At 41.3% G+C, this 25876-nt stretch overlaps 1 protein-coding gene and 1 non-coding gene across 3 annotated transcripts; one reads left to right on the top strand and one right to left on the bottom strand.

The window, feature by feature from the left end:
* The first annotated feature begins 949 nt into the window (after window positions 1-949).
* Window positions 950-25524, top strand: LOC144690437 (putative glutamate receptor). 2 transcript variants are annotated; one of them, XM_078557949.1, is made up of 11 exons: window positions 950-1059; window positions 2097-2173; window positions 5164-5195; window positions 7309-7371; window positions 8824-9006; window positions 12061-12287; window positions 13305-13402; window positions 16861-17078; window positions 18462-18687; window positions 18993-19237; window positions 22930-25524. In XM_078557949.1, the coding sequence occupies exons 2-11, from the start codon at window positions 2107-2109 to the stop codon at window positions 23011-23013; spliced, it is 1443 nt and encodes a 480-aa protein (XP_078414075.1). In that variant the 5' UTR covers window positions 950-1059; window positions 2097-2106; the 3' UTR covers window positions 23014-25524. The 2 variants fall into 2 exon arrangements, with proteins under 2 accessions (XP_078414075.1, XP_078414074.1); XM_078557948.1 differs by having other exon boundaries at window positions 952-1107.
* On the bottom strand, window positions 20174-20277 carry LOC144691286 (U6 spliceosomal RNA). Its single transcript, XR_013579088.1, has one exon. It is a non-coding gene; the product is annotated as a U6 spliceosomal RNA (small nuclear RNA).
* Window positions 25525-25876: the final 352 nt, after the last annotated feature.

Genomic DNA, 25876 nt, shown 5'->3' on the forward strand with positions numbered 1-25876 from the left:
TACTACACGACCATGCTTTGGAACTTCATCTCACTGCCCCTTCCCCCACAATTTAAAATCCTTGTCAGTATCTACATTTTTTGACCATGTTTTCAGTCATAACGTTAATAACCACATGGAGTACAGCTGCTCAAGAAGAAGGCCCTCTAGCACTTTCTCAGGGGCAACTAGGGATAGGCAATAAATGACAACTTTGGAGTAGTGAATCTACTAGTGTTGGTAGTTGGGGGGCGGGCACACAGGGAGAGAACTCCCCTGCTCATCTTCAAAATAGCCTCTGTGGGATCTTCACACCCACCTAGAGAGCAAATGAGGCCTTTGTTCAACATCTAATCTGAAAGATGGTACCTCCAATAATGAAGCACTCCCTCAGTACTGCAGTATCAGCCTAGAAGATAAGGGGCTCAGATCTCTGGAGTGGGCTCAGGTCTCCCACAACCTTCTGATCCAGAGGTGAAAGTGCAACTAACCAAGTCACAGCTGACACCAGGATATAGGCACATGCAACCATACATAATCCTCTATATGTTGCACAAACAGAATCCAAATGGGGAACTAGTGAGTCATTCAGAAGAAATCTTCTGTCTTTCTGCTCTCTCCTAACTTGTTTGAATTTCTTTTAAGGTACATAGTCAGCGTCCCTCAGTTTTGCATTGACTAAACTTGCTGCTATGCGACTAGAGAAGATTGCATGCAGAAATTGAGACACTTGCCATGGCAATACACTTTGTTTCTCTCTCATAGATCGTGGGTGTGGGGCTGGTCATTTACCAGCTTTGGAAAAAGGAAAATAAGGAGTTGGGGTCTATCACTAGTCAGTTTAATAGCTCTCAAACTAATTTCACATTCAGAGCTCCAAATATCAACATTCCTCCAGCTGCTAAAGGTTCCTAAACTGGCTCCTCCCAGTCATCCCAAACCCTCCCTCACCCCCTAACACTCTTCATTTGCATCTCAGCTGATCCTAACCATTCGTATGTTGGACTGCTTACACAGGGACAGAAAAGGAGAGAAAAGTAATTCTTAACGCTGATCCTTGTATGAAATGTGTTGACTGAAGTAAGAAACTCTGCAGTTCTTTCTTTTCAACATCACATCTATAACTGAGTAAGTTATTGTTACTGATCTTGGGGGATCTATAGGAGCTGGGAAAACGTGGAAGGTTGAATTATCTTTTTTTTAAAAAAAGTGTTCAGGGCACATGGTAAGGAGGTTCTCCCCCTCTCTCTCCTGGCTTTGATCATTGGGCTGAAGTACAGCAGGACCGAGGGAGATCGAGATCCACACTCTACGCTTGTCAACCCCCTCTATTCTTCTTTAGTGCCTCTTAACTCTCACTGAAAATTGGAGAGCAGTTTTGTAGCAAAGAGATCTGGCTCTAAGCTTGCATTTTTAAGCAATAACATCTGGATCCCTAGAGCTCTCAAAACAATTGGGAACCCCCCCTCTTAAACCAGCTTATATTTCACCCCTTCTCTATTTTTAATTAGTTCTGTTGAAGAGTCATGCGGACTCGAAACGTCAACTGTGCTCCTCTCCGCCGATGCTGCCAGACCTGCTGAGTTTTTCCAGGTATTTTTGTTTTTGTTAATATTTAATTCAGACCTGGTAAAGGACATGAGTGAACCAGAAGAATTTTTACAACAATCTAACAGCTCCATGGCCACTTTTACTGATGGCTGCTTTATTAAACTGATTTCAAACTCTCAAAAGCTGTGATAGGAATGAATTATTATTCCAGGCCTCTGGGTTACCTGATCTAGCAACATAACACCACCAGTCCCTGCCGTTCTTCCAGCCGTGAATCTGTATCAGGCAACTCAATTCACAGCAGCCTATGCCACTCAACTGTACAGAAATTTAGGAACCAAACTCTATTTTCCTGCTCGTGAGTTACATATCCCTTTCTGCTAATTGGAAATGGATGAGATGTATTGGAGGGTGGCAATTGGCAACAGGTATAGTGTTTGTCAAGATAGTGCCAATTCTTCATGTCAGTCTGAAAGCAAAGGCTTTGTCCTGTTTTCTACCTAACTCAAAGCTGTTCCCAGTCCTGGCTCAGTGCCTCTTTTACTGTTGTATTTGTCTTATTCCAGGTCGATCACTATGAGGAACGGTATGAAGTTATTGCTATCTGTGACTGTACTGCTGTCCTTCACCACCACAAGGACAGGTATGAAGGTGAAATAGTGTAATTTTCAGGTTACTGAAATCAAAATAGTTAAACAGAAAGTTTTAAGTTTTGAAATAGAATAACTTGCATTTCTATAGTGCCTTTCATAAACTCAGAATGTCCCAAAGCCCTTTACAGCTAACGAAGTGCTTTCCAAGTGTACTCACTGTTGTAATGCAGGAAGCACAACAGCCAATTTGTGCACAGCAAGCTCCCACAACGGCAATCAGATAATGACCTGATAATCCTTTTTTTAGTGTTGTTGATTGAAGGATAAATATTGGTCAGAACAGTAGGAGAACTCCACTATCCTTTTTCAAATAGTGCTGTGAGATCTTTAAACCTGAGAAGGCAGACGGGGTCTCAGTTTAACTTCTCAGCTTAAAGATTGCACCTCTGATATTGCAATGCTCCGTCAGTGTTGCACTATAAGTGTCAATCTGGACTTTCTGCTCAAGTCTCTGCAGCAGGACTTGAACACACAACTTTCTGATTCAGAGATATCCTGATCAATATTTATTTTCCAGCAAACATCACTGAAAACAGAGCATCTGGTCATTATCACATTACTGTTTGTGGAAGATTGCTGTGCACAAATTGGCTGCTGGGTTTCTCATTATACAAAAATGACCACTTCAAAAATACTTAATTGGTTGTAAAACACTTCAGGATTTTCTGAGATAATGAAAGGCACTATATAAATGCAAGTTCTTTCTTTTCTTCAAGGTGGCTGCTATGCTTCTCAATGCCCGTAGGCCTGAGGGGTGAGGAGGGGGTTGTAATAAAGCCCATGTTTGACCTTTCCAAACATCCTGGAAATTGTGTGCATGTGGGCAGTAAGGTAATGGTGAGAGTGTATTCAGCTGTGATGTAGTGGAATAGGCCTCCCATGTGAAGGGTGACCACACGTGGATGTGGTATCAGCAGGTGGCCAATAACCCTCAAAGCACCTTCAGGAAAGGAAAGTTGGAAAATTTGTTACAAAACATGCCGCAGGGTTGTTATATTTTCTTATATTTCACCCTTGCAGCTCATTCCGTTGAGGGCTTTCCGTGCTCATCATCTTCCTGAGCTTGGGCACAAGTCAATGGGCATGCTTTCACTATCTATCTGATCTGAAACCGGATGCAACCCTCACCCCACCCCCCACCTCCCCGCCCCCTCAGGAGCTCTTTATCCTTCAGTCTATCTCTGAGTGAAATTAATGAAAATAAAGATGGCCTCAGTGAGTTTCTGGACTCAATCTGATTTAGACAGTAGTGAAGCAATTGAAAGCTGGGATCCTTTTTAAAAACAAGTTTTTTTTTTTGAATGATTATTAATGGTTCAGAGTCCCAGCATGTTGGCTTCCTTTCTGCTCTTCATTCAATTGTAAAGTTCCTTTTTGGAATGGAGTGAAAGGCCTCTCTTGTTTAGTCTAAGCCGTTTTATCAGTTTTATTGTCAAGATTCAGAAGTGGGAGAGGGACAGTGTGAGAGATGGAGAGCGAGAGTGTATGAAGAGTGCCACTAGGGACTTCTTGAATAAAACACAAAACACACAAGAGATCATTTAGGACAAGTCTTCCAACCTCCCACAGAGTCACAGGGCTGAGAGGTGATAGCATTTTATTCACCTTCTAATGCAGGAGATGTAGAGAGGTCAGGGGCCATGCCTCATTAGGTAAAGGCTGTCGGAATATGGGTGAAATTCCTCTTTTAGTGCAAAATAGTGGGATGCATCATCGTTTTTTTTCCTTAAGGAGCACATTTTCTGATGTTACGTTTCAAAATAGAATCATGAAGGGGGTTTGACAGGATAAATGAGGAGAAATTATTTCCACTGGTGAGAGTCGGAGGTGAAAATTAAAACTGAACGGTGTTATCTAATAAATCTGCAGAGATGGCCACAATCTGGTTTGCAACCTGAGTCCCAGAAATCCCCAGCCCTGGAGATTACATGGTTCTGAGCACATTGGGAATGTCAAGAACATGATGTAGGGGGCATCATGACTGTAGGCTGGGTGGACGAGTGGTCTTTCCCTGTCTGTCATTTTTGCATATTCTTTCGCAGCCAGGGAACGCAGATTTAAGATAATTGGAAAAAGGACCAGATGGGGAGTTGAGGAGAAATATTTTTATGCAGCAAGTTGTCATGATCTGGAATGCACTGCCTGAAGGGGTGGTGAAAGCAGATTCAGTAGTAACTTTCAAGAAGGAATTGGATAAACATTTGAAAAGGAGAAATAAGCAAGGCTATTTGGGACTAATTGGATAGCTTTTTCAAAAAGTTGGTACAGAAAAGATGGGTCAATTGAACTCCTTCTGTGCTCTAAGATTCTAAGCCACTCAGTCCTGTGATCTTGTTCCTGGGGAACTGGCATTTTCTTGTTTTTCAGTTAGAACAGTGTTGATCCCTAAGCCATACAGATCAACGGGTTGTAGGTTTGATTCTCAGCCTGCACTGATTTCTGTTCAGCAGAGCTACAGGGCCCTACAATTGAACTCAGTGCCTCTTGAGCTAAGAATGAGGTTGTGGGGAGGAGGATAGAACAATTGGCTGCTAATTGCTAACCAACGCCTCCTGCTGAATAGTAAAATGAGACCAGAATATTGTTTTGTTCTGCTGTTTTACTAGTTGTGTCATCTAGTAAAATGTGGGAGCCCCTACCCTATCTGTCTCATAGTCCCCCACACCACCACAAATTCCCCAACGACCATGCACAGGTGACCAGTGAGGCTTGAGATTAAACTCGACTGCGATGCTCCCATGGTCAAACAGCTTGCTCACCCTGACTGTCTTGACTGGTCAGCTGGATGAGGTATCAGAGAGCAGTAGGCATTCATAGAACTGCAGTTCGACTTGATTTGCAGCCTAGAAGGAAAAAAGATTGCTTTGGGTGTTTTACGTCTGTGAAAAATAAGTTCTTCAATATTCAATTTTAGATAATATTTCGGGCATTTTTGTTGCTTTGATGCCAGCCTAAGATTGGGTCCCTTTTCTTTTTGTAGGTGCTGTGGAGGATCATGACATCCCTCGAGAGGTTAGCGTACCCTTTCCACTCACATGTCCAGTGGACTGCTTTAATATTCCTTATATATTTATAATATATTATAAATATTTCAATATTAATAATTATTCCCTATGTGTATTCCCAATATATAAATATTCCCTGTATCAATAAATAACCCGTGTTTGGATAAATGTTCCCAATATAAATATAGCCAATATATAATTTTCCCTCTATGTAGAAATATTCTGTGTATAAATAGTTTGTCTACATTCATATATTCTGCACATAAACAAATACTCTCTCTGGAAAGATATATTCTCTATGTACATAACTTTAAAATGACTTGGACTTGGCACATTACCAAGAATTGTAGATGCCTCATAAAAAGGAAATGTAGTTAATTGAGGAGAGGGCTATAAGTGATCTCAGGAGTACATGGCCAAATTTGTAGATCTAGATATAAATATGAAATTCAATTTGGAGAAATGTAAAATGATAGATTTGGAGAGGATGAATAAGGATAGGAGAGGACATGTATATATATAACTGAACAGTGTAAAGGAAAAGCAGAAAGTCTTCAGGATTTACAGAAATACATAATGGAAGGCAGGGCATAGTTATAAAATTGTGAGTAAAGCATATAGGATCCTAGGTTTTATAAACAACAACTTGTATTTATACAGCACCTTTGAAGTAGTAAAACACCACAAGGAGCTTCACAAGAGTGCTTTCAAAAAAGTTCTACATCAAACCACAGGAGATATTAGAATAGGTGACAAAGAGCTCGTTCAAGGAGGAGCATCTTAAAGGAGGAGAGAGAGAGGTGAGAGTAGAGAGAGAGAAAGAGAGTAGAGAGCGAGAGGGAGAGAGCGAGAGAGGAACTCCAGAGCTGAGGACCTTGGCAGCTGAAGGCATGGGCACTAATGGTGGAAAGGTTAAAATCCTGGGGCTGTGCAAGAGGATAAAATTGAAGGAGCGCAAAGATCTCAGGGGGGGTGTAGGGCTGGAGGAGGTGACAGAGATAAGGAAGGGGCGAGGTCATGAAGGGATTTGAAAACAAGGCCGAGAATGTTAAAATCAAGGTGTTCCTGGACTGGACGTTCTTTCCACAAAGCTCTGCGATTTTCTCCACTTCAACCATTTATTCAATTTCCTCTGAAAGTTAGCACTGAATCTGCTTCCACCATCCTTTCAGTTAGTGCATGCCATGTAATTTTTAAAAAATATTTATTCTTTCATGAGATGTGGGCATTGCTGGTAAGGCCAGTGTTTGTTGCCCATCCCTAACTGCCCTTGAACTGAGTGGCAGAGAAGAGAGGACAGTTAAGAGACAGCCACATTGCTATGGGTCTGGAGTCACATGCAAGCCAGACCAGGTAAGGACAGCAGGTTTCCTTCCCTAAAAGATTTTGGTGAACCAGATGGGTTTTTTTAAATGACAATCGACAATAGGTGCATGGTCATCACTAGACTTTTTAATTCCAGATTTTTATTGATTGAATTAAAATTCCACCATCCACTATAGTGGGATTTGAACCCGGGTCCCCAGAGCATTATCCCGGGTCTCTGGATTACTCATCCAGTGGCAATATTACGCCACCGCCTCCCCTCATTATAAGAATATGCAATATTCATGTGCAATTTAAATATTTAAATAACTTTTTGTACATTAATACACAAACTATGAAACACAATTTGTAAAATACTGTACAGCAAGTGACTTAGTTTACATTAAGCTGTGAGATGATTACTGGAATTTTTCCATGCAATTTGCCTACAAGGCAAATTCCTCATCTCAGATAAACTGAGGGGGATAATCCAAGGGTGACCACAACCCCATTGGAAGGAGAAAGCCAGAGAGATGGAATTCTTCCTCTAGCTTCCCACACAGCAGAACAATGTTAGCACAAGGAGCTCTGGGCAATTACCCATGTTCTCTCTCATCCAGGAGAGCTGGAAAATCCCAATGGTGAGAACTTTAATGAATGAGACTCTATATCATCAAAATTAAATATTTTCCCCTCCTGTCCATCCACATACCCTGAAAAAATTAGCAATTTTCATATGTTCTTCAACAAAAGGGAATGATCCCACTTGCTAATCAAGAATCTGCAACAAATAGTCTGTTTTTCTTATCTTTCAGCTGATGCAGGGCAGAGAAAAGAGGCAGCTTTCAGAGCAGACACTGATGGTCACCACCATTATGGTAATGTTTCCTTTAAGTGCACATTGTTACACACACAACATGAACATATAAACCACAGCAATCACTGCCCTCGAAAATAAATTTCCAGTGCTGAACATTATACACAGAAACTTTTCCCACCGGATTACTATATCAGCTTCTTCCTTAACAATTCTGCTTTAGAAGAGCAAAGCCATAGTCATTATCATGGACTGAGCATCGAGACAGGTTAGAAAGGAACGTTTTGCTTCTAGGTTCAAATCTAGCCCATGATTGATGGAAGATGATCTGCTCTGCCAAAGTAAGGCACCTGTGTGAAATTACTTTGGCCAGCTTTTAGTGACCATGGACTTACAGCACCAAACTGCCATTAAATTGGCAATCTTGCTCGTACAGGTCAGAAGGAAGGCTGATGTGGGGAATGAAAGTAGTTTTGCTGAGTCAGCTTAATGTTAAATGATGGGATTTTCCACTAGAAACTTGGGTGAAATAGACCCAAAGGTACTTCAAGAGGCTAAAAAAGAAATAAAACTTTCATCCCATCAGTTCTGAGATGGATTGTTCTTCTTGCAGATGCACTGCTCTCACTTTGGATTTTTTGAATGACAGGAAATTCTAGGTCTTCAAGTCAATGTCACCATTTCCATGGAAAAATTGGCATCATCTGTACTAGTCCAGTACTAGGACACTATGTCATAATAATGCAACTCAGTTTATTTCTTAGCTTTCAGGGCTGTCATTAGATTTTGCTTTTTATCTTAAGACTATGAGCTCAATCTAGGCTGAAGCAGTGCTGAGGGAGTGCTGCACTTTTGGAGGTGCTGACTTATGGATGAGTCATTAAAGCAGAGCTGCCTGGTGGCTGTAAAAGATCCCACACCCAATAATAGTCCTGGTTAACATTTATCCCTCAGCTGACATCACTAAAGCAGAGGGTCTGGTTATTATCACATTGTTGGCTGTGGGAGATTGCTTTGGGAAAATTGACTGCCACATTTAAAACTGTCACTACACTTCAAAACTACTCAAGAAGCTGTGAAGTGCTTTGGGGCATCCTGACGTTGTGAATGGTACTACAGAAATGCAAGTCTTGCTCTTTTAAGCAAAACTTGCACCTCTCGCTTCAGTATGTTCTTACAGAATATTTTCAGGTCTCTTCAGTACCCGAAAGATTCCAGTTTAGAAAATATATGCTTCCTTCCAGACAAATTTTAATAAGATTACCTTCCAAAGTACATTTAATGTTGATTTGTGTTGTGAGGTTAACATGTACAAAGCCCAGAACGCAACAATTAGGTAACCAGAACAGATGAGACTAATTAAAATATTCAAACACTCAATCAAATAATTGCTGATTGGATGCTATTCACACAGACAAGAAAGAAAAGACTTGCATTTGTATAGCAAATTTCATTGGTAGGCTTGGTTCAGTTAACACACTAACAGAGTTTTCTTGATGTTTTCATTCAAAAGCAAAGCCCATTTATCATGGCCAAACCTACAGGAGGTTTAGAAGGATTCTGCATCGACCTGCTCCAATTATTTGCAGAAAGGTTCAAATTCCACTATGAAATCAAGCTTGTGAAGGACGGTTTCTATGGAAGAAAATTGGAAAATGGCAAATGGACGGGAATGCTGGGGGAATTGATGTCAGAAGTAAGCTTTTAAAGTTTCATTTTTGGATGTGGGTGATATTCATTGGCTATTCTTCGCTGCCTGAAGCGGTGGTGGGCCTTCTTCTTGAGTAAATTATGAGCCTAGGCTTCTGGATTACTAGTCCAGGGACATAATCACTGTGCTACTGTGCCCTGTTTAGTTGACAGGTAGGTTGACCTTCCTAACCTGTGGGTTGACGCGAGTGGATTGTGGTGATTGGGGCTCCAGAAGTCAATGGCAGAATGGCGAAAGTTGTCATGATGCCCATAATGCACTTCCCGCATGTAGGTTGCCAAGTTTTCAATCTGGCCTGAGTGATGAAGTGCCAGATTCATGATTTTAGTTAGAAGCATCATATCTGGTCTCGGCTCCTGCCCTTAATGAAATCAAGGATAGCAAGGAAATTCGCTTCATCTAAGCAGCACTAGTAAAGCAGACACATCTATCAGGTTGTGAAGGAGACACAGTTATCTGTACTGATTCATGGAAAGTTTCAATAAAACAGCCCATATACTGAAAATGGTAAAGGCAGTGAAAGAGGGAGATGGTGCTACAAAATGTAATGCCACACTGTTTTGGGGGCAGCAGATAGTGCCAGTAGGGTTGCCAATTGTGATTAAATGTATTCCTGGAGGTTTCATCACATAACTTGCCCCCTAGTCCAGCCATTAGTCAGCCAACACATCCAATTTGTTTAGTACTGCCTTCCTACACCAATTGGAAAGCAGACACATTATCAAATTGTATGATGCTTGACTTAGTCAGATAGCCTTTACCCCCTCGTTTTCAATATTTTTAATCTGGTAAAGAGACATGTTCAAAGAAAATGACCAAAAAATTTTTTTGAATTTCCTGATGATTTTTCTCCCGGTGGAACACATAGGAACATAAGAGCAGGAGTAGGCTTTTCAGCCTGTCGATTCTGTTCCACCATTCAATTAGATCACAGCTGATCAACTACGTCAATGCCACTTTCCCACGCTATCCCCATTCCCTTAAGGTTATTAGTATCCAGAAATCTATTGATTTCTGTCTTGAACATGCTTAATGATTTGAGTTTCAACAGCCCTCTGGTTAGAGAATTCCAAAGATTCACCACCCTCTGAATGAAGAAATTCCTCCTCATCCCAGTCTTAAATGGCCTGGCCCTATTCACATAGCACCGTGCTGGAGATTAATCTTCAATTCCTCGAGACGCCAGACCAATCCAGAAGGGTTGGCAACCATAAGCGCCATGAACAATGAATGCAGAGGGGTGCCCGAAAGTCACAGAACTGATGGCACAAGCTCCCTATGCTTTGGGTGAGGCGACAAGGCCTTTAATTACCGAAAGATCTTGCCTAACCTGCACACAGCTTATATAATTGCTCCCAATACCCCTGGCTTAATAAAGGGGAAGATCAGGCAATGAACATAAGAACACAAGAAATAGGAGTAGGCCATTTGGCCCCTCAAGGCTGCCCCAGGCCTCAACTCCTGTTTCATGCCAGCTCCTCATAGCCCTCAACTCCCGAAAATCTATCTACCTCCTCTTTAAATACTTTCAGTGATCTAGCCTCCACAACTCTCTGGGGTAGAGAATTCCAGATATTCTCTACCCTCAGAGAAGAAATTCCTCCGCATCTCAGTTTTAAATGAATGTCTCCCCTTATTCTGTAGCTATGTCCCCTAGTTCGAGATTCCCCCACTTGTGGAAACATCTTCTCAGCATCTACCCTGTCAAACCCCCTCAGAATCTTGTACGTTTCAATAGGATCACCCCTCGTTCTTCTAAACTGTAACGAATAAAGGCCTAACCTGTTTCGCCGTTCTTGATAAGTCAATCCCTTCATTCCAGGAATCAGCCTAATGAATCTCTTTCGAACTGCTTCCAATGCCAGTAAATCCTTCTTAAATACGGGGACCAAAATTGTACACAGTGCTCCAGGTGCAGTTGTAACAAGACTTCTCTATTTTTAAACTCCAACCCCTGGCAATACAGGCCAAAATTCTATTTGCCTTCTTAATTATTTGCTGCACCTGCATGTTGACTTTTTGTGTTTCATGCACAAGAACACTCAGATCCCATTATGTTGCACTTTTTTTGGAGTCTCTCCCCATTTAAATAATAGTCTGCCTTTTGATTCTTCCTACCAAAGTGCATGACCTCACACTTTTCTACATTAAACTCCATCTGCCATGTTTTTGCCCACTCACTCAACCTATCTATAGCCCCTTGCAGATTCCTTATGTCCTCAGCACAACATGCCTTCCCACCTATTTTTGTATCATCAGCAAATTTGGATACATTACAGTCTGCCCCCTCCTCCAAGTCATTAATATAGATAGTAAATAATTGAGGCCCGAGGACTGATCCGTGTGGCACTCCACTAGTCACGTCTTTCGAACCTGAAAAAGACCCATTAATCCCAACTCTCTGTCTTCTGTGTGTTAACCAATGCTCAATCTATGCTATTAGATTACCCCCAATACCGTGAGCTCCTATCTTGTGCAATAACCTTTAATGTGGCACCTTATCGAAATCCTTCTGGAAATCCAAATACACTACATCTACCAGTTCCTCTTTATCAACTCTGCTTGTTATATCCTCAAAGAACTCTAGCAAATTTTCCAAACATAATTTCCCTTTCACAAAACCATGTTGACTGTTTTATTGTGTCAAGCTTTTCTAAATGTCCTATTTCTTCCTTAATAATGGACTCTAGCACTTTCCCAATGACAGATGTTAGGCTGACTGGCCTATAGTTCCCTGCCTTGTCTCCCACTCTTCTTGAACAGGGGCGTTACATTAGCGATTTTCCAATCCGCTGGGACCCTCCTGAAATCCAGTGAGTTCTAGAATATTTCGACCAATCTCTGCAGCCACTTCCTTTAAAAGGTCCTGCTCCTGATCATTTCCTGCTGAAATCTATGGGATTGGCCAGGATGGTAAGGGGGGATCTTTTTCCCCACAATGATCAAAGGTTTTGTATAACTCCAAACCTACTGCTGTCAAAGAGAATGAGCAGGTGAGAAACAAAGTAACTTTGACCTCCTCTGTTTGAATCTTGGCAGGAAGCAGATGTAGCCATCGCTCCACTGACCATCACCAGGGAGCGTGAGAAGGCATTCAGCTTCACCCGTCCATTCATGTCTGTGGGGATCAGCATCCTGATGCGTAAGGACTCCAACTCCCAGGGCGCCAATCTTTTCCACTTCCTAAGCCCATTCTCGGTTGAGACCTGGCTCGGGCTTTTCATCGCCTATGTGTTGACCTGCTTCTGCCTGTTCCTCGCAGCAAGGTATTCTTTAAAACGTTTATCAGATTTAATTCAGTGGAATTTAGCACTAGTAAAACCAGATTCCTGTTGATGAAGAAAAGGAAGGAAACGAAGGAGGGAAGGAAAGAAAGAAAGGAGAAAGGAGAAAAATAAAGGAAGTGTGAAAGGAAGAAAGTAAGGAAATCTTTTTTGCACCCCTCAACTTTATATTTCCCATTCTATCTCCTCTTTCAAACCCAACTTACATTTCCTAGCTGGCACAGAAAGATGCCATATCAACCGTTATTCCTATGAACCATCTAGCATGTTCATATTGCCCAGAGGAAGGTAAAATTATAGAAACATTTATGGCAGAGAAGGATGTTGGGAGTGACGAGGGAGCGATGTGATGTAATGGTTGGCAAAGCAGACACTGCTGTATCACCTCTGGGACACAGGCTCAAATATATCAAATGCCTCATGGGGTGAAATGTCAAGTAATTTCTGAGTTGATCTTTTCAAGCCAGTGCATTGATTCAAAAATGCAAACTTAACCATAACAGGGCAATTGTCAGCTTTGCCAACTTTGTTAAGGAAGTTCATAATGATGGTCCACACAGGAAAGGGAAAGGTCACATAATGTGGGGTGTTCATAACAGGTTGGGGTTAAGACGTCTTGCAGACAGAACAGAGGCAGCATTACCCCAACTGTACGCAGTGCCACAGAACTGCACTACCACTTATCCTCTCTTGTGGTACTACAGAGAACAGAAGCTTCCAGCAGCTCAACTGTGCCACTGGCTGGAATTTAGTTGGTACAGCAACTGTTTGTGACTTTCACAGGTGCAGCACAGGGTTAGATATAGAGTAATGCTCCCTCTGTACGGTCTCTTCAAACAGTCTCAGGACATGGGCAGCATGGGTTAGGTACATGAAAGTAAATTTGCTCATTAAAAGTTAGGGTTATAAAAATAGGAGGCGGCAAAATATTATTGTCGCAGAGATTTGTTGTATGGTATTATTCGACAATATGCATGTGACGTGACTATTATCTTGCAGACTGAGCCCCAATGAATGGAGTGAGCCTGAAGTTGAAAACAGCCGTTTCTCTCTGCTTGATAGCTTCTGGTTTGGAGCTGGAGCTCTCACTTTACAAGGTAAAGGGTCTTTAAGCACTGAGGGTCAGCAACTGCCAGTGGCTTTAATGAACCTGGGTTCTGTCCTGCAAATGGTCATATTTTCCATGATCTGATTTTTGCCAAGAGGTAAAAGGCCAGGTAGTGCTAACCTTCCAACTCACCTTTATGTCTGCTCAGCAAGACAAGTGATATGAAACTGTGCAATAACCCAAAATTCCCTCAATTTCTGTGCCTCAAGCCTCTGGAGCTTTCACTGCTGCCCCTGCTCTTACCGGATTCAGGAGAGAAGAATCAGGAAGAGTACTATAGATATCAACCTAGGCAAACATGTCCTTCAGCAGTAATAGTGGTCTTCGACAGTGCAGCATTCCCTCTGCATTGCTCTTGTGACAGTGCAACAATTCCTCAGTACTGTTCATTTGACAGTGCAGCACTCCCTCAGTAATGCCCATACAGCAATGTAGCACTCTCTCAATACTGCACTAAAGTGTAGACCTAGATCATGTGCTCAAGTACCTACAGTTAAACTTGAACACAAAACCTGCTCATTCAGGGGCACCAGTGCTGCCACTGACTCACAGCTGATGTATTATAGGAACAGAATTAGGCTATGTAGTACCACAAGCTGTCATTCAATGAGATCATGGCTCATCTGAACCTAACTCCATGTCCCTTAATACCTTTAGTTAACAAAAATCAATCTCAGATTTAAAAATTAACAACTTACCTGGCTAGCATCTATCAACATTTGTGGAAAAGAGTTTCAAATTTTTACCACCTTTTGTGTGGTAAAAAGTAAAAATGTTTCCTAACTTCACTCCTGAAAAATCCGGTTCTAATTTTTAGGCAACATCAACCACTCCCATATCCCTCAGCCAGCAGAAATGGTTGCTATCCACCCTATGGGTTCCCCTTAATATTATGAAATTGTCAATCAAATAATCCCTTAATCTACTAATTTCCAGGGAATACAGCCTTAGTTTATGTAATCTCTTCTTGTACCTTAATGCTTGGAGTCTAGGTATCATTCTGGTCAATCTATGCTGCCCTCTCTTCAATGCTAATATATCCTTCCAAACATATAGTGTCTAGAATTGCTCAAAGTAACCAGATCTTTGTATAGCTGCAGCATAATTGTACCCCCTTGTATTCTAGTTTTCTAGATATAAAGCCCAGAATTTCATTAGTCTTTTTGAATATTTTACGTATCTGTCCATGATATTTTAATGATCTATGTTCATGGGCCCCTCAGTCTCTTCGGAGCTCCACTGTTCCTAGTTTTTCACCATTTAGAAAACTACTCTGAACTATAATTTTTAGGTTGCCTACATTGAAATCTATTTGCCAGTTTTGCTCATTCACTTAATCTATTAACATCTCTGCAATCTTATACATCCATCTACAACAACCTAAATTTATATGGTGTATTTAGCATAGTAAAATGCCCAATCTACACTGATCACAATGCTGTATATCATTATTTCCTCAGTAACTTAGATATGTTTCTATCCATCAGCTAAGTTGTTAATAAATACGCTGAATAGTTGAGACTCCAATACAGATCACTGTGGGACACCACGAGTCATATCCTGCCAATTAGAGTGCCTGCCCATTATTGTTCATCTTTGTCTCCTGCTATTCAGCCGATTTCCTAACCAGGTCAAAATTTGTCTTCAATTCCTTCAGGTGGAATAGCCTGTCTGGGTTTACAAAGACATTTTGGTGAGGCACCAGAGGATAGCTGATAACCATGGAGTAGTATCCCAGCCGAATTAACCCAAGTCAAATCTTACTATGCAAAATAAGAGCTCACGGTGTAGTGGGTATCATGTGAGCATGGATAGAGGATTAGCTAACAGGAAACAGAGTAGTCTTATATGGGACATTTTTAGGTCAGCAAAATGTGACAAGTGGGGTGCCACAGGGATCAGTGATGGAGCCTCAACTATTTTTGATTCATATCAATGAATTGAATGAAGGGACCAAAAATATGGTTGTCAAATTTACTGATGCCACAAAGATAGGAAGGAAAGTGCATAAGGAGTCTGCAAAGGGATATATATAGGTTAATTGAGTGGGCAAAAATTTGGTAGATGGAATATAATGTGGGAAAATGTGAACTTGTCCACCATCAGGAAGAATAGAAAAGCAGCATATTATTTAAATGGAAAGAGATTGCAGAATTCTGAGGTACAGAGGGATCTGGGTGTCTTGATATATGAATCAGGAAAAGTTAGTATGCAGGTACAGCAAGTGATTAGGAAGGCAAATGGAATGTTATCATTTAATGCAAAGGGAATGGAATATAAAAGTAGCTACAGTTGTACTGGGCATTAGTGAGGCCACATCTGGAGTACTGTGTACAGTTTTGATTGCCTTATTTAAGAAAGGATATAAATGCATTAGCAGTTCAGAGGAAGTTCACTAGACTGATACCTGGCATGGGAGGTTATCCTATGAGGAAAGGTTGGATAAGCTGGGCCTGTATCCATTGGAGTTTAGAAGAATGAGAGGTATCTTATTGAAACAAGATTCTGAGAGATCTTGACAGAGTGGATGCTGAAAAGGGCATCCCCCACTTGTGGAGAGACTAGAAATTGGGACACAGTTTAAAAATAAGGGATCTCCCATTTAAGATGGAAATGAGGAGAAATTTTGTCTCTCAGAGGGTGGTGAGTCTTTGGAACTCTCTTCCCCAAGGGAGTGGTGGAGGCAGGGTCATCGAATATGCTTAAGATAGAGGTAAATAGATTCTTCACTAACGAGGGAGTCAAAAGTTATCAGGGGTAAATGAGAATGTGGAGTTGGGGCTACAATCAGATCAGCCACGATCATACTGAATGGAGGAGCAGGCTTGAGAGGCCAACTGGCCTACACCCATTTCTAATTGGTATGTTCAATGCTTTCGGGAGAGGATGATAGAATTTTTGGAGGTGGGGGTACAGTGCACAGTTCTGGCCTCCATAATACAAAAATGATAAGGTGCTGGAGAAAGTGTAAAAACTATTTTGAAGGATGATACCAGAGCCGAGAGGTTATAACTGTCAGGAAAGACTGAATTGGCTGGGGTCTTTTTCTTTAGAAATGAGGATGAGGGGTGATCTAAGCTTATAATTATGAAGCAATTTGGAAATGTTCATGTAGAGATGTTTCCACTTGTGGGAATCCAAAATTAGAATAAATATAAGATTGTCACTAATAAATTCAATACAAAATTCAGGAGGAACTTCTTTACCCAGAGAATATGGAAGCTAATACCACATTTTAACTGAGCTGAAAAGCATAGATACTTCCAAGGGGAAGCGAGGTAAGCAAGGGGGAGAAAGAACTAGAAGGATATGCTGATTGGGTGATCTGAAGTAGAATGGAAGGCGGCTCATGCAGAGCGTAAACAGAAGTATAGGCAAGTTGGGCTCTATGGCCTGTTCCTGGGCTGTACATTATGTGAAAACAATATCCTTGTTGTATTCCAATAGGTGTGGGGCCACACCCCAGAGCTCTATCCACACGTGTCATTGGGACAATCTGGTGGCTGTTCATCATAGTTTTCCTGGTAGCGTACATAACCTATTTTGCAGCCTCATTGAGCTCAGAGCCTCAGAGACCACTCATCAAATCCTTCGATGACCTTGCAAAACAAAGTGAAATTGAGTATGGCACAGTGTACGGTGGCTCAACATTCGCATTCTTCCAGGTATGGCTTCTGTCCAGTGTCAGCATCATATTTTCTCAACCCAGCTCTTACCACGATACAGGAGTCAGTAAGCATATAATAGCTTTCAACCGAGGAGAGCCTTTTCTTCATCAGTAATAGGGGTCTCATACTCAATTGGACAGGTTTCCATATTACAGCCTATACATGTGTAGCATCTCACCTCTCGGGGCACTTCACTGAGGAGGTATGAGCATTGAGCAGTAGAAGAGTTCAGACTGATGATCCAAAGCATATAAAGATAGGCTTTGAGGAAACTTTCAACAGTGAGTAGTAGCAACCTGGAAAAGTTTAGGGAGGAAGATAATTTGGGTACCAACCAAAACTTATGGATATGGTACTGTAACAGTTATGATACTCCACCAATAATCCAGGCACACAGTCTGATAATTATGAGAGTTCAAATCCCAACATGATGGTTTAGGAATTTGAATTCAATTTCTAAAAATATCTGGAAATAAAAAATTGGTTTCAGTAAAAGTAACCCAGAAACTGTCAGGGAGTCATAAAAAGACAACTGCTTCATTAATGTACTTTAGGGAAAGAAATTTGCCATTTTTGTACGTAACTCCAGTCCCACACCAATGTGGTTGACTCTTACTTGCCCTCTTAAGTGACGAAGCAAGCCAATCAGAGGTTTGAGAAGAAGGTCCACTTATCTTCTCAGGGTAACTAGGGATGGACAATAAATGCCAGCCTTGCCAGTGGTGCCCACACAGAATGTAAAATATTAAGGACCATTGAAGCCCAATAGCTTAACAATTAGAAAAAAACCCTGATAGCTAATCAGTGAAGAGCAGCTTAGTAACCATCAATAAAGAATGTTTGGCTGACTAGGAGTGAAGTCAGCTTAGCTATCAACTAATAAAGTCTAACTTAATTACACATAATTAGAGTCTCATAATGCAACAGTGAAATCCATCTTTACTGCCAACAAGTGAGGAAGATTCAAGTCACCAAAACCTATATTCCTTTCACAATACTGCAGATGCTGGAAATCAGAAATAAAAAGCAGGAAATGCTGGAAAATACACGGCAGGCCAGACAATACCAGTTGAGAAAGAAAACAGAGTTAACAATTCAGGTTAATGATCTTTCATCAAAACTGGAAGTGGAAAAAGGGGGAAGGGAAGGAAAGAACAAATGGGAAGATCTGCACCAGGGTGGAGAGCAAGGAGTGATTAAAAGATAAAAGGGGTAATGGTGCAAGGCAAAAGGGGGTGATAACGCAACAAAAATAGAAACAAAAGATGGGTGTAGAGGTCTGAATTGCTGATAGTTTAGTATTTATCCTATTTCTAATTAGCCTTCTGTTAATGAATGTATTTATTAAAATGAATGCTTCTTTCTTTGATATTATGCCAGCACTCAAAAATTCCAGCCTACGCTAAAATCTATGAAACAATGAGCAGTAGAAGTGATTCTGTCTTGGTTCATACAATGGCAGAAGGGGTGCAACGGGTGCTTGGCTCCAACTATGCCCTAATTGGTGAATCCTCGACAATAGACCTGGCTGTTGCAGAGCACTGCAACTTAATGAGGGTCTCAGACTTCGCAGCTGTAAGGGGATATGGAATTGCTACTCGCCTCGGTAAGTTGCAACCTTTTTGCTAAACCCATTGGTTTATTTAAGATGGATAGACAGGTCCCCTTTTGGGTATTTCTTGAGAGTCTTTACATTCCAACTGTAGTTCATAATAAGTACTTTTGTTGGCTGTGATGCATTTTGGAATGCCCTGGGGTCATTCATGGTGATGCTGTATACAGGCTCCTGCCTACTCAATATTCCATGTCTTTCCCTCCCTAATCTCATATTCTCTATTCTCACACATCCACAGTTTGACCATCAATTGCGTATCAGGGGTAAGTCATTCTTTGCTTTGTTTTTGGCCCCAGGTGATCCACTCAGAGACAATTTAACTCTTGGCATTATGGAGCTTGAGGAATCTGGAAGCCTCGAGCAGTTGAGAGCTAAATGGTGGAAATCTTCATGTAGTGATGAAAACTCAGCAGAATGGAGTCCACTGAAACTAAACCAAATTGGAGGCACCTTCCTCTTTCTAGCAATTGGATTGTCATTGGGCTTGATCATCGCCTGCATTGAGTTGGCCATTAAATCAAGGAAAAAGGCTGATCAAGATGTAAGTATTCTGGTAACTCTTCCCTCCAATCTACCAAGTTGTTTTCTCCTCCTCTTCCCAATTTCTCTACATCATGCAGCAAAGTAAATAAGGCGGCAAAGTTCCAACACCTTATCCCATGGTGCCTCAGCCCCATATTCCAGAGCCAGCTGCAGGGAGGTTACTGAAGCTATACATTTTGCAGAGGGAAACAGTTAACCGCATTTACTATTGATCCATCTTGTTCCAACACGCGCGCACACTTTCTCATGCATGTGCTCTCTCAGTTTCTCACAATCTTGCATATTCCCATTCTTTCATGTTCTGATGCGTACTTTTTCTGTTGTGTACACATCCCCACCCTCACATTGACACACTCATTCACACATATGCACCATCTCTCTCCCAGACACACATACACCCTACCACACACAATACAAAAAGGTCTCCAAATGAAAAATGGAGAGAAGAAAACAATCGGCCTCATAGTTCAATTTACTTACTTTTCCTTGTACTCCATCCAACTCTGGAATATCTCTCCTGTGGTACGGAGTTCAGAACTGTGTGCATTAACAAAAGTGAAATGGACCTGCCTATTATACAAGCAGTCACTCCCTGGAACTTGAGTTCTATCCTTCAAGCTGTGCATCCTAAGATCCTGCCTTTTCCACACGTCACATTGCACTGCTACATTTTCCAGTAAAATCTCATTGATTCCTCTCCTGTGTTGTTTCCTGTAAACTTTTCCCATTTATTTTACACTTCCACAGTTTCCCTTCTCAACTTTCATAACTTTGCATTACTCCAAAGTATTTCTCTACATTTCCCACATTTTGACCTAATCCTCAAATTTATTCAGATGCTGTGCAACTGGTTTCTTTGTTCCCTACTCTTCTTGGTCGCTCATTTTATTTAACAAAACAGTCAGTCAGATAGACGGTTCCTGGATTGTAGCTGATTTTTATGGAACGCTTCATGAATTTGCGTGTCATCCTTGCGCAGGGGCCATGCTAATCTTCTCTGTATCATTCCAATTTTAGTATATGTCACAATGCAGTTACTAAATTGGATTCAGTGTCTCTGGGCTATGGGAGGGGTGGGGAGCACAGCCATGATTCCCAGACCAGAGCCCAATCTACTGGTTCCTGCCAGAAATTGTGTGTGTAATTAGATAAGAACAGAATTGAGCTCAGCTGTGGTGCTCCTTCCACCACCTGGCACTCAACAGTCTGAAGTCACACACAAAGTGCCTAGAAGTTGGCTAGGTACCAGAAATAACTGTATCCCATGCAAAGAGCCTATGCTTTCAGGAGTGGGCATAAAAACACTGAGAAAGGTAATATGGTAGAATATGAATGCATCCCTCGATGACATGCTTTAAGCTACCTGTGACATGTTAGAGGATTGAGCAGCCTCCTTCCCATGGGCCTCTGCTCTATAGAGATATGCTCAAGACAACACTAGCCTCATGAAAATAGAATGTCACAAAAAATGTATTTGTAAGGCCCTTGGAGAAATTTGTTTGACATAGGGACCCCATATGTAGAGGTTGGACACTTATGAATTCATTTCTAGGGTTGGAGTTTGGAGCTCAGGTTAATGAGTGAAAGCCTCCTGTCTTCTGGTGGTAAGGCTACTGTCTGATATGAAGTTGAGGCAACATCTTCAGACATGCCCTACATTTTTTTGCACTTTAGTGAAAGATTTCTCCAAGCCCATATTCTCCACCCTTCAGTTTCACTCTGAATAATGAGGTCACACAATGATTTTAATCCACTGCCTTGCTTTGGGGAGAAGGGCTTCAGTTGCCCATGCAGGGGGCTGGCCTGATAAGAGCTGGATCCTTTCCCAGAACTGCAATGACATCTGGAAGCTCGGCTTTTTCCAGACCATCATTCCCCAAGGTAAATCGGTCAGCCTAACATCAGTGGTAGGGAAAATGCTAGAGTCTATTATAAAGGATGTGATAACAGGACACTTAGAAAATATCAATGGATTAGACAAAGTCAACATGGATTTATGAAAGGGAAATCATGTTTGACAAACCTACTGGAGTTTTTTTGAGGATGTAACTAGCAGAATAGATAAGGGAGAACCAGTGGATGTGGTGTAGTTGGATTTTCAGAAAGCTTTTGATAAAGTCCCACTTAAGAGGTTAGTGTGCAAAATTAAAGCACATGGGATTGGGGCTAAGATATTGGCATGGATTGAGAATTGGTTAGCAGACAGGAAACAGAGTAGGAATAAATGGGTCTTTTTCAGAATGGCAGGCGGTGACTAGTGGAGTACCACAGGGATCAGTGCTTGGGCCCCAGCTATTCACAATATACATCAATGATTTGGATGAGGGAACCAAATGTAATATTTCCAAGTTTGCTGATGATACAAAACTAGGTGGGAATGTGAGCGGTGAGGAGGATGTTAAGAGGCTTCAAGGTGATTTAGACAAGTTGAGTGAGTGGACAAATACATGGCAGATGCAGTATGACATGGATAAGCGTGAAGTTATCCATTTTGGTAGGAAAAACAGAATGGCAGAGTATTATTTAAATGGTGATACATTGGAAAATGTTGATGTACAAAGGGACCTGTGTATCTTTGTACACCAATCACTGAAAACAAGCATGTTGGTGAAGCAAGCAATTAAGAAGGCAAATGGTATGCTGGCCTTCATTGCAAGAAGACTTGAGTACAGGAGCAAGGATGTCTTACTGCAGCTATACAGGGCCTCGGTGAGACCACAACTGGAGTATTGCGTGCAGTTTTGGTCTCCTTACCTAAGAAAGGATACACTTGCCATAGAGAGAGTGCAGCAAAGGTTCACCAGTCTAGTTCCTGGGATGGCAGGATTGTCATATGAAGAGAGATTGGTTCGGCTAGACTGGTATTCACTGGAGTTTAGAAGAATGAGAGGGTATCTCACTGAAACATAAAATTCTCACAGGGCTGGACAGACTGGGTGCAGGGATGATGTTTCCTCTGGCTGGGGCATCTAGAACAAGAGGTAATAATCTCAGGATACAGGATAGGTCATTTAGGACTGAGATGAGGAGAGACTTCTTCATTCACAGGGTGGTGAACCTGTGGAATTCTCTACCACAGGGGGCTGTGGAGGCCAAGTTACTGAATATGTTTGAGGAGGAAATAGATTTCTAGATGCTAAAGGCATCAAGGGGTATGGGGAGAGACCGGTAGTACGGCATTGAGATAGAGGATCAGCATGATCATATTGAATGGCGGAGCAGGCTTGAAGGGCCGAATGACCTACTCCTGCTTCTATTTTTCTATGCTTCAACCAAAACCCCAAGGAGGGCAAAAAGAGGGGTGGTAAATTCCACCCCACCTCCCTCCCCACCCAAAAAAGGGTCCAAAGTCAGCATGCTGTCAATCCAGGGCCAGTCTTTGCAGAGGTAAAAGCTCTGGACTTAATCTCACACTGGATTCACATCTGAAAAACACACCTCCTTAAATTGGCAATCCCACTTTGAGATGCCACAAGGACAGGTGGTGAAGCAGTAGAAGTCTTTCAGATGAGCACAGTAAATGGGGTGGTCTTCCCAGGTTAGTTTTAAAGGCTGTGCTGTACTCCTGACTTGGGAGCTTAAGCAGTGTAAGTGACAAAATTGAAAGGGCATTATCAGAATTGACTCAATCTTGATAAATGTTTTCATGACTGGTCTTGTTTTTCTCTTTTGCTGTTTGTTCATTTCCAGAAATCCTGTTGCAACATCTTCACTGAAGAACTTAATCTTCGGTTTAAAGCGAGAAGCGAGGCCAATAAAAAAACCAAGGCCTGAGGACCACTCAACGAAGAATGCTGTTTACTCAGATGATCCTAACTGATCCACTTCAATTATTTCTAACGCAAGTTATATGGAACGCTGACTCAAACAATATATTAACGCTAACCTAGAAAATTACAGCACATATATGAACATTTGACCTTAGAAAGGACTTAATTATTGCATACAGCTAGAAATTCGTAAGTGAAAGGTTGAATTGCATGGGAAGGTAAATAACACAGGGCTTTAGGAATGGAAGGGGAGTCAATGTGGACATTACCTGCCAATGTACATATCAAGTAGGAAAAGTTTTCAAATTAAATTGTGTCTTGAAAGTGGGACCTTTAGCTACCTTTTAGCCTCTACTGCTTCATCACTGTGTCATACTGCACTGTATGACTTGTTTTAAATTGAGAAACCAAGATAATGAGCCATGATCCACATGGTGCAAGGCATCACCAAGATTGAAAAGGATACAATTAATGAAATAAATCAGCAAGTAATAATGATAGATCCCAGGCTTGGATTACAAGGCCTGTAGATAACAGGAAGAAAGCAAGACTGAGGAAAATGAGGAGTTGCACAGTTAAAAGTGAGATACAGCTGAAGGTAGTGTGATGTGCTTCAACACTGAAATCAATGGAATAAAAAAAGGACAAGATTTATAACAGATGGGCAACCCACTCCAGAAGATTATCATGTAAATTCACCTCTGTGTCCCTTAACCAAGATCCATGGCTCAGGGAAATGGCAGCTCACATCAGCACACAAGGCAATTAATCAGCCCCCAGGAATGCTGCCCAGGAATATGCCATGGGAGTAATAGTTGAGGCCACTGGCAATTTTGCCATCCACTGACAGTGCTGCCCTAAGTTTCAACTTAGTTGTAGATGTCCTTCCAAGTTCTACAACTACTTTTGAACTGACGGGGAGGAAATGAAGGCAGTTATCCTTGATTGCAGACTGCAAAGTCTGCAGATAGGATCTGGTGCCTGATTTCCTGTGCAAGAACTCTGATATCTTGTATCACCTCAGCCATGGAATGTTGTATTTGTGTCATCTTTAAAACAAATTTACCATAAAGGAGTTAAAAAAAAACACCACAAAAACTTTCTAAAAATAGTTTTTAAAAAAGAGAGATGGAAACAAAATCTATCATAAATAATCCAGCATTAAAACATATTGTAAACATCGGTAAAGCACATACATTGCTTCTAAGAGTTCCATTTGCCTGTGAAAACTCCAATGCTCCCATCTAAAGGGGCACTGAAAAGAACAAATCCAGCACAAATCCCACACAATTATTCTGGATGCAGAACCAGCATTATTTCTAATTCAACACCCAAACAGCAACAAACCTCTAATCAGGTCTCCAGACTATTGGACCAAACACTGGGTGTTGGTTAGAACATGGCTGTCTCAGTCTCACAGTAAACTGCATAATCACCTTCCACCATCATACCACAATCTAGGTGGTGTGTTTTGTTTGTACTCATCTAACACTGACTGAATCCGTACTGCAGAAGCCTTTAGCAATCATCTTTCACCTGTCTAGGCCCAAAGCTCTGGCATTTCCTCTACAAATCTCTCCACCTCCCAACCTACCTCTTTGACCAAGCTTTGGTCACCTGTCCTAATATCTCATGTAGCTTGGTGTCACAGCCTTTGCCCGATTATGCTCCTATGAAACATTTTGAGACGTTTTACATGATCTTAGTGAATAATGGAGCAGGCTCGAAGGACCGAATGGCCTACTTCTGCTCCTAAGTCCTAAGTACTACACTAAAGGCAATATATAAACGCAAGTTGTTGGTTACATATGTGGGGAAACCAATTTGGGAAAGGAAAAGCATGATACATCGGTGTAGAAATGGAAATCTAGGAACTACGTTACTAAGCCGATACAGTTGGACTACAAGGAATGGTTAATGGTTTCTAAAGTCAACACAGGTTGAGATTGTAAATTCCTGGAATAAGCTGGTGCACTGGGTTAGTCACTGACTTCTGACCTCGAGGAGCATGGCTCATTCCAGCCTGGACTGATGAGTTGAAATAGTACAATGTGAAGTGAAATTGAGCAGTTTCAGTCCTGTTTTTAGATGGGTCTACAGTACAAAGCCAATCCTAACTTTGCACAGACAGGCAATGTCACTCAGACTGACTCCCAAATATTGCAAACACTAGTGCAGTAAGGGGACATTCTTCTGAGGTTAGGACTGAGGCACCTTGTGAAGTCATGTAAAAATGTTTTAATCGCTAAGTGTTATGCCTGACCTAGGAACAATGAATGCCTAAAATAAGACAGTGCTCCATTCAGCAGCACCACCCTCAGTCTAAATGAGAATATTTTAAAGTTTGTATGTCTTTAGTTGTCACGCTATTTATTACTTGTGCAGTGTTCCTTAATAGCACGTCATGTCACTGTTGATTTTAGACTTATTGCCTTTATAAAATCTTGCACAACATGCTTATACCAAGTACAATATTTGTTAAGAAGATTAATATTAAATTCTTGCAGCAATTTTACTTCTGGCTTTACCCTTGAATTTGATAGTCTTGCTTAAACAAGAAAAATATTTATTAAAAGGAAGCAGCGGACTGAAGTAGTTCAAGAAGGCATCTCATCATCGCTTTCTCAAGGGCAATTAGAGATGGGCAATAAATGCTGGCCTAGCCAGCAACGCTCACATCCCATGAATGAATAAAAAAACATTTTATAGCTTAATTTAGGGGAGCTTTTTTTTTTTAAAAAGAATGTTCATTTCCAAGGTTAGCAGGATAAAACCCAAAATGAAAAGACAGCTGCCTTTCTGTAAATTGCTGAGAGTTTGAAGTGAGCGAGATTTTAAGATAGACAGATAGGACAAAGAGGAAGTGA

This window comes from Cetorhinus maximus, chromosome 15 (assembly GCF_964194155.1).
Source record: "Cetorhinus maximus chromosome 15, sCetMax3.hap1.1, whole genome shotgun sequence".
Lineage (NCBI taxonomy): Eukaryota > Metazoa > Chordata > Chondrichthyes > Lamniformes > Cetorhinidae > Cetorhinus > Cetorhinus maximus.

Bases quoted from the DNA above. Each gene is read 5' to 3' on its own strand.
- LOC144690437 (XM_078557949.1), top strand. From the start codon at position 2,107: ATGAGGAACGGTATGAAGTTATTGCTATCTGTGACTGTACTGCTGTCC. The intron at 5,196-7,308 runs GTTAGCGTACCC...CTTATCTTTCAG, and splicing joins ATCATGACATCCCTCGAGAG to CTGATGCAGGGCAGAGAAAA. The intron at 17,079-18,461 runs GTATGGCTTCTG...ATATTATGCCAG, and splicing joins CAACATTCGCATTCTTCCAG to CACTCAAAAATTCCAGCCTA.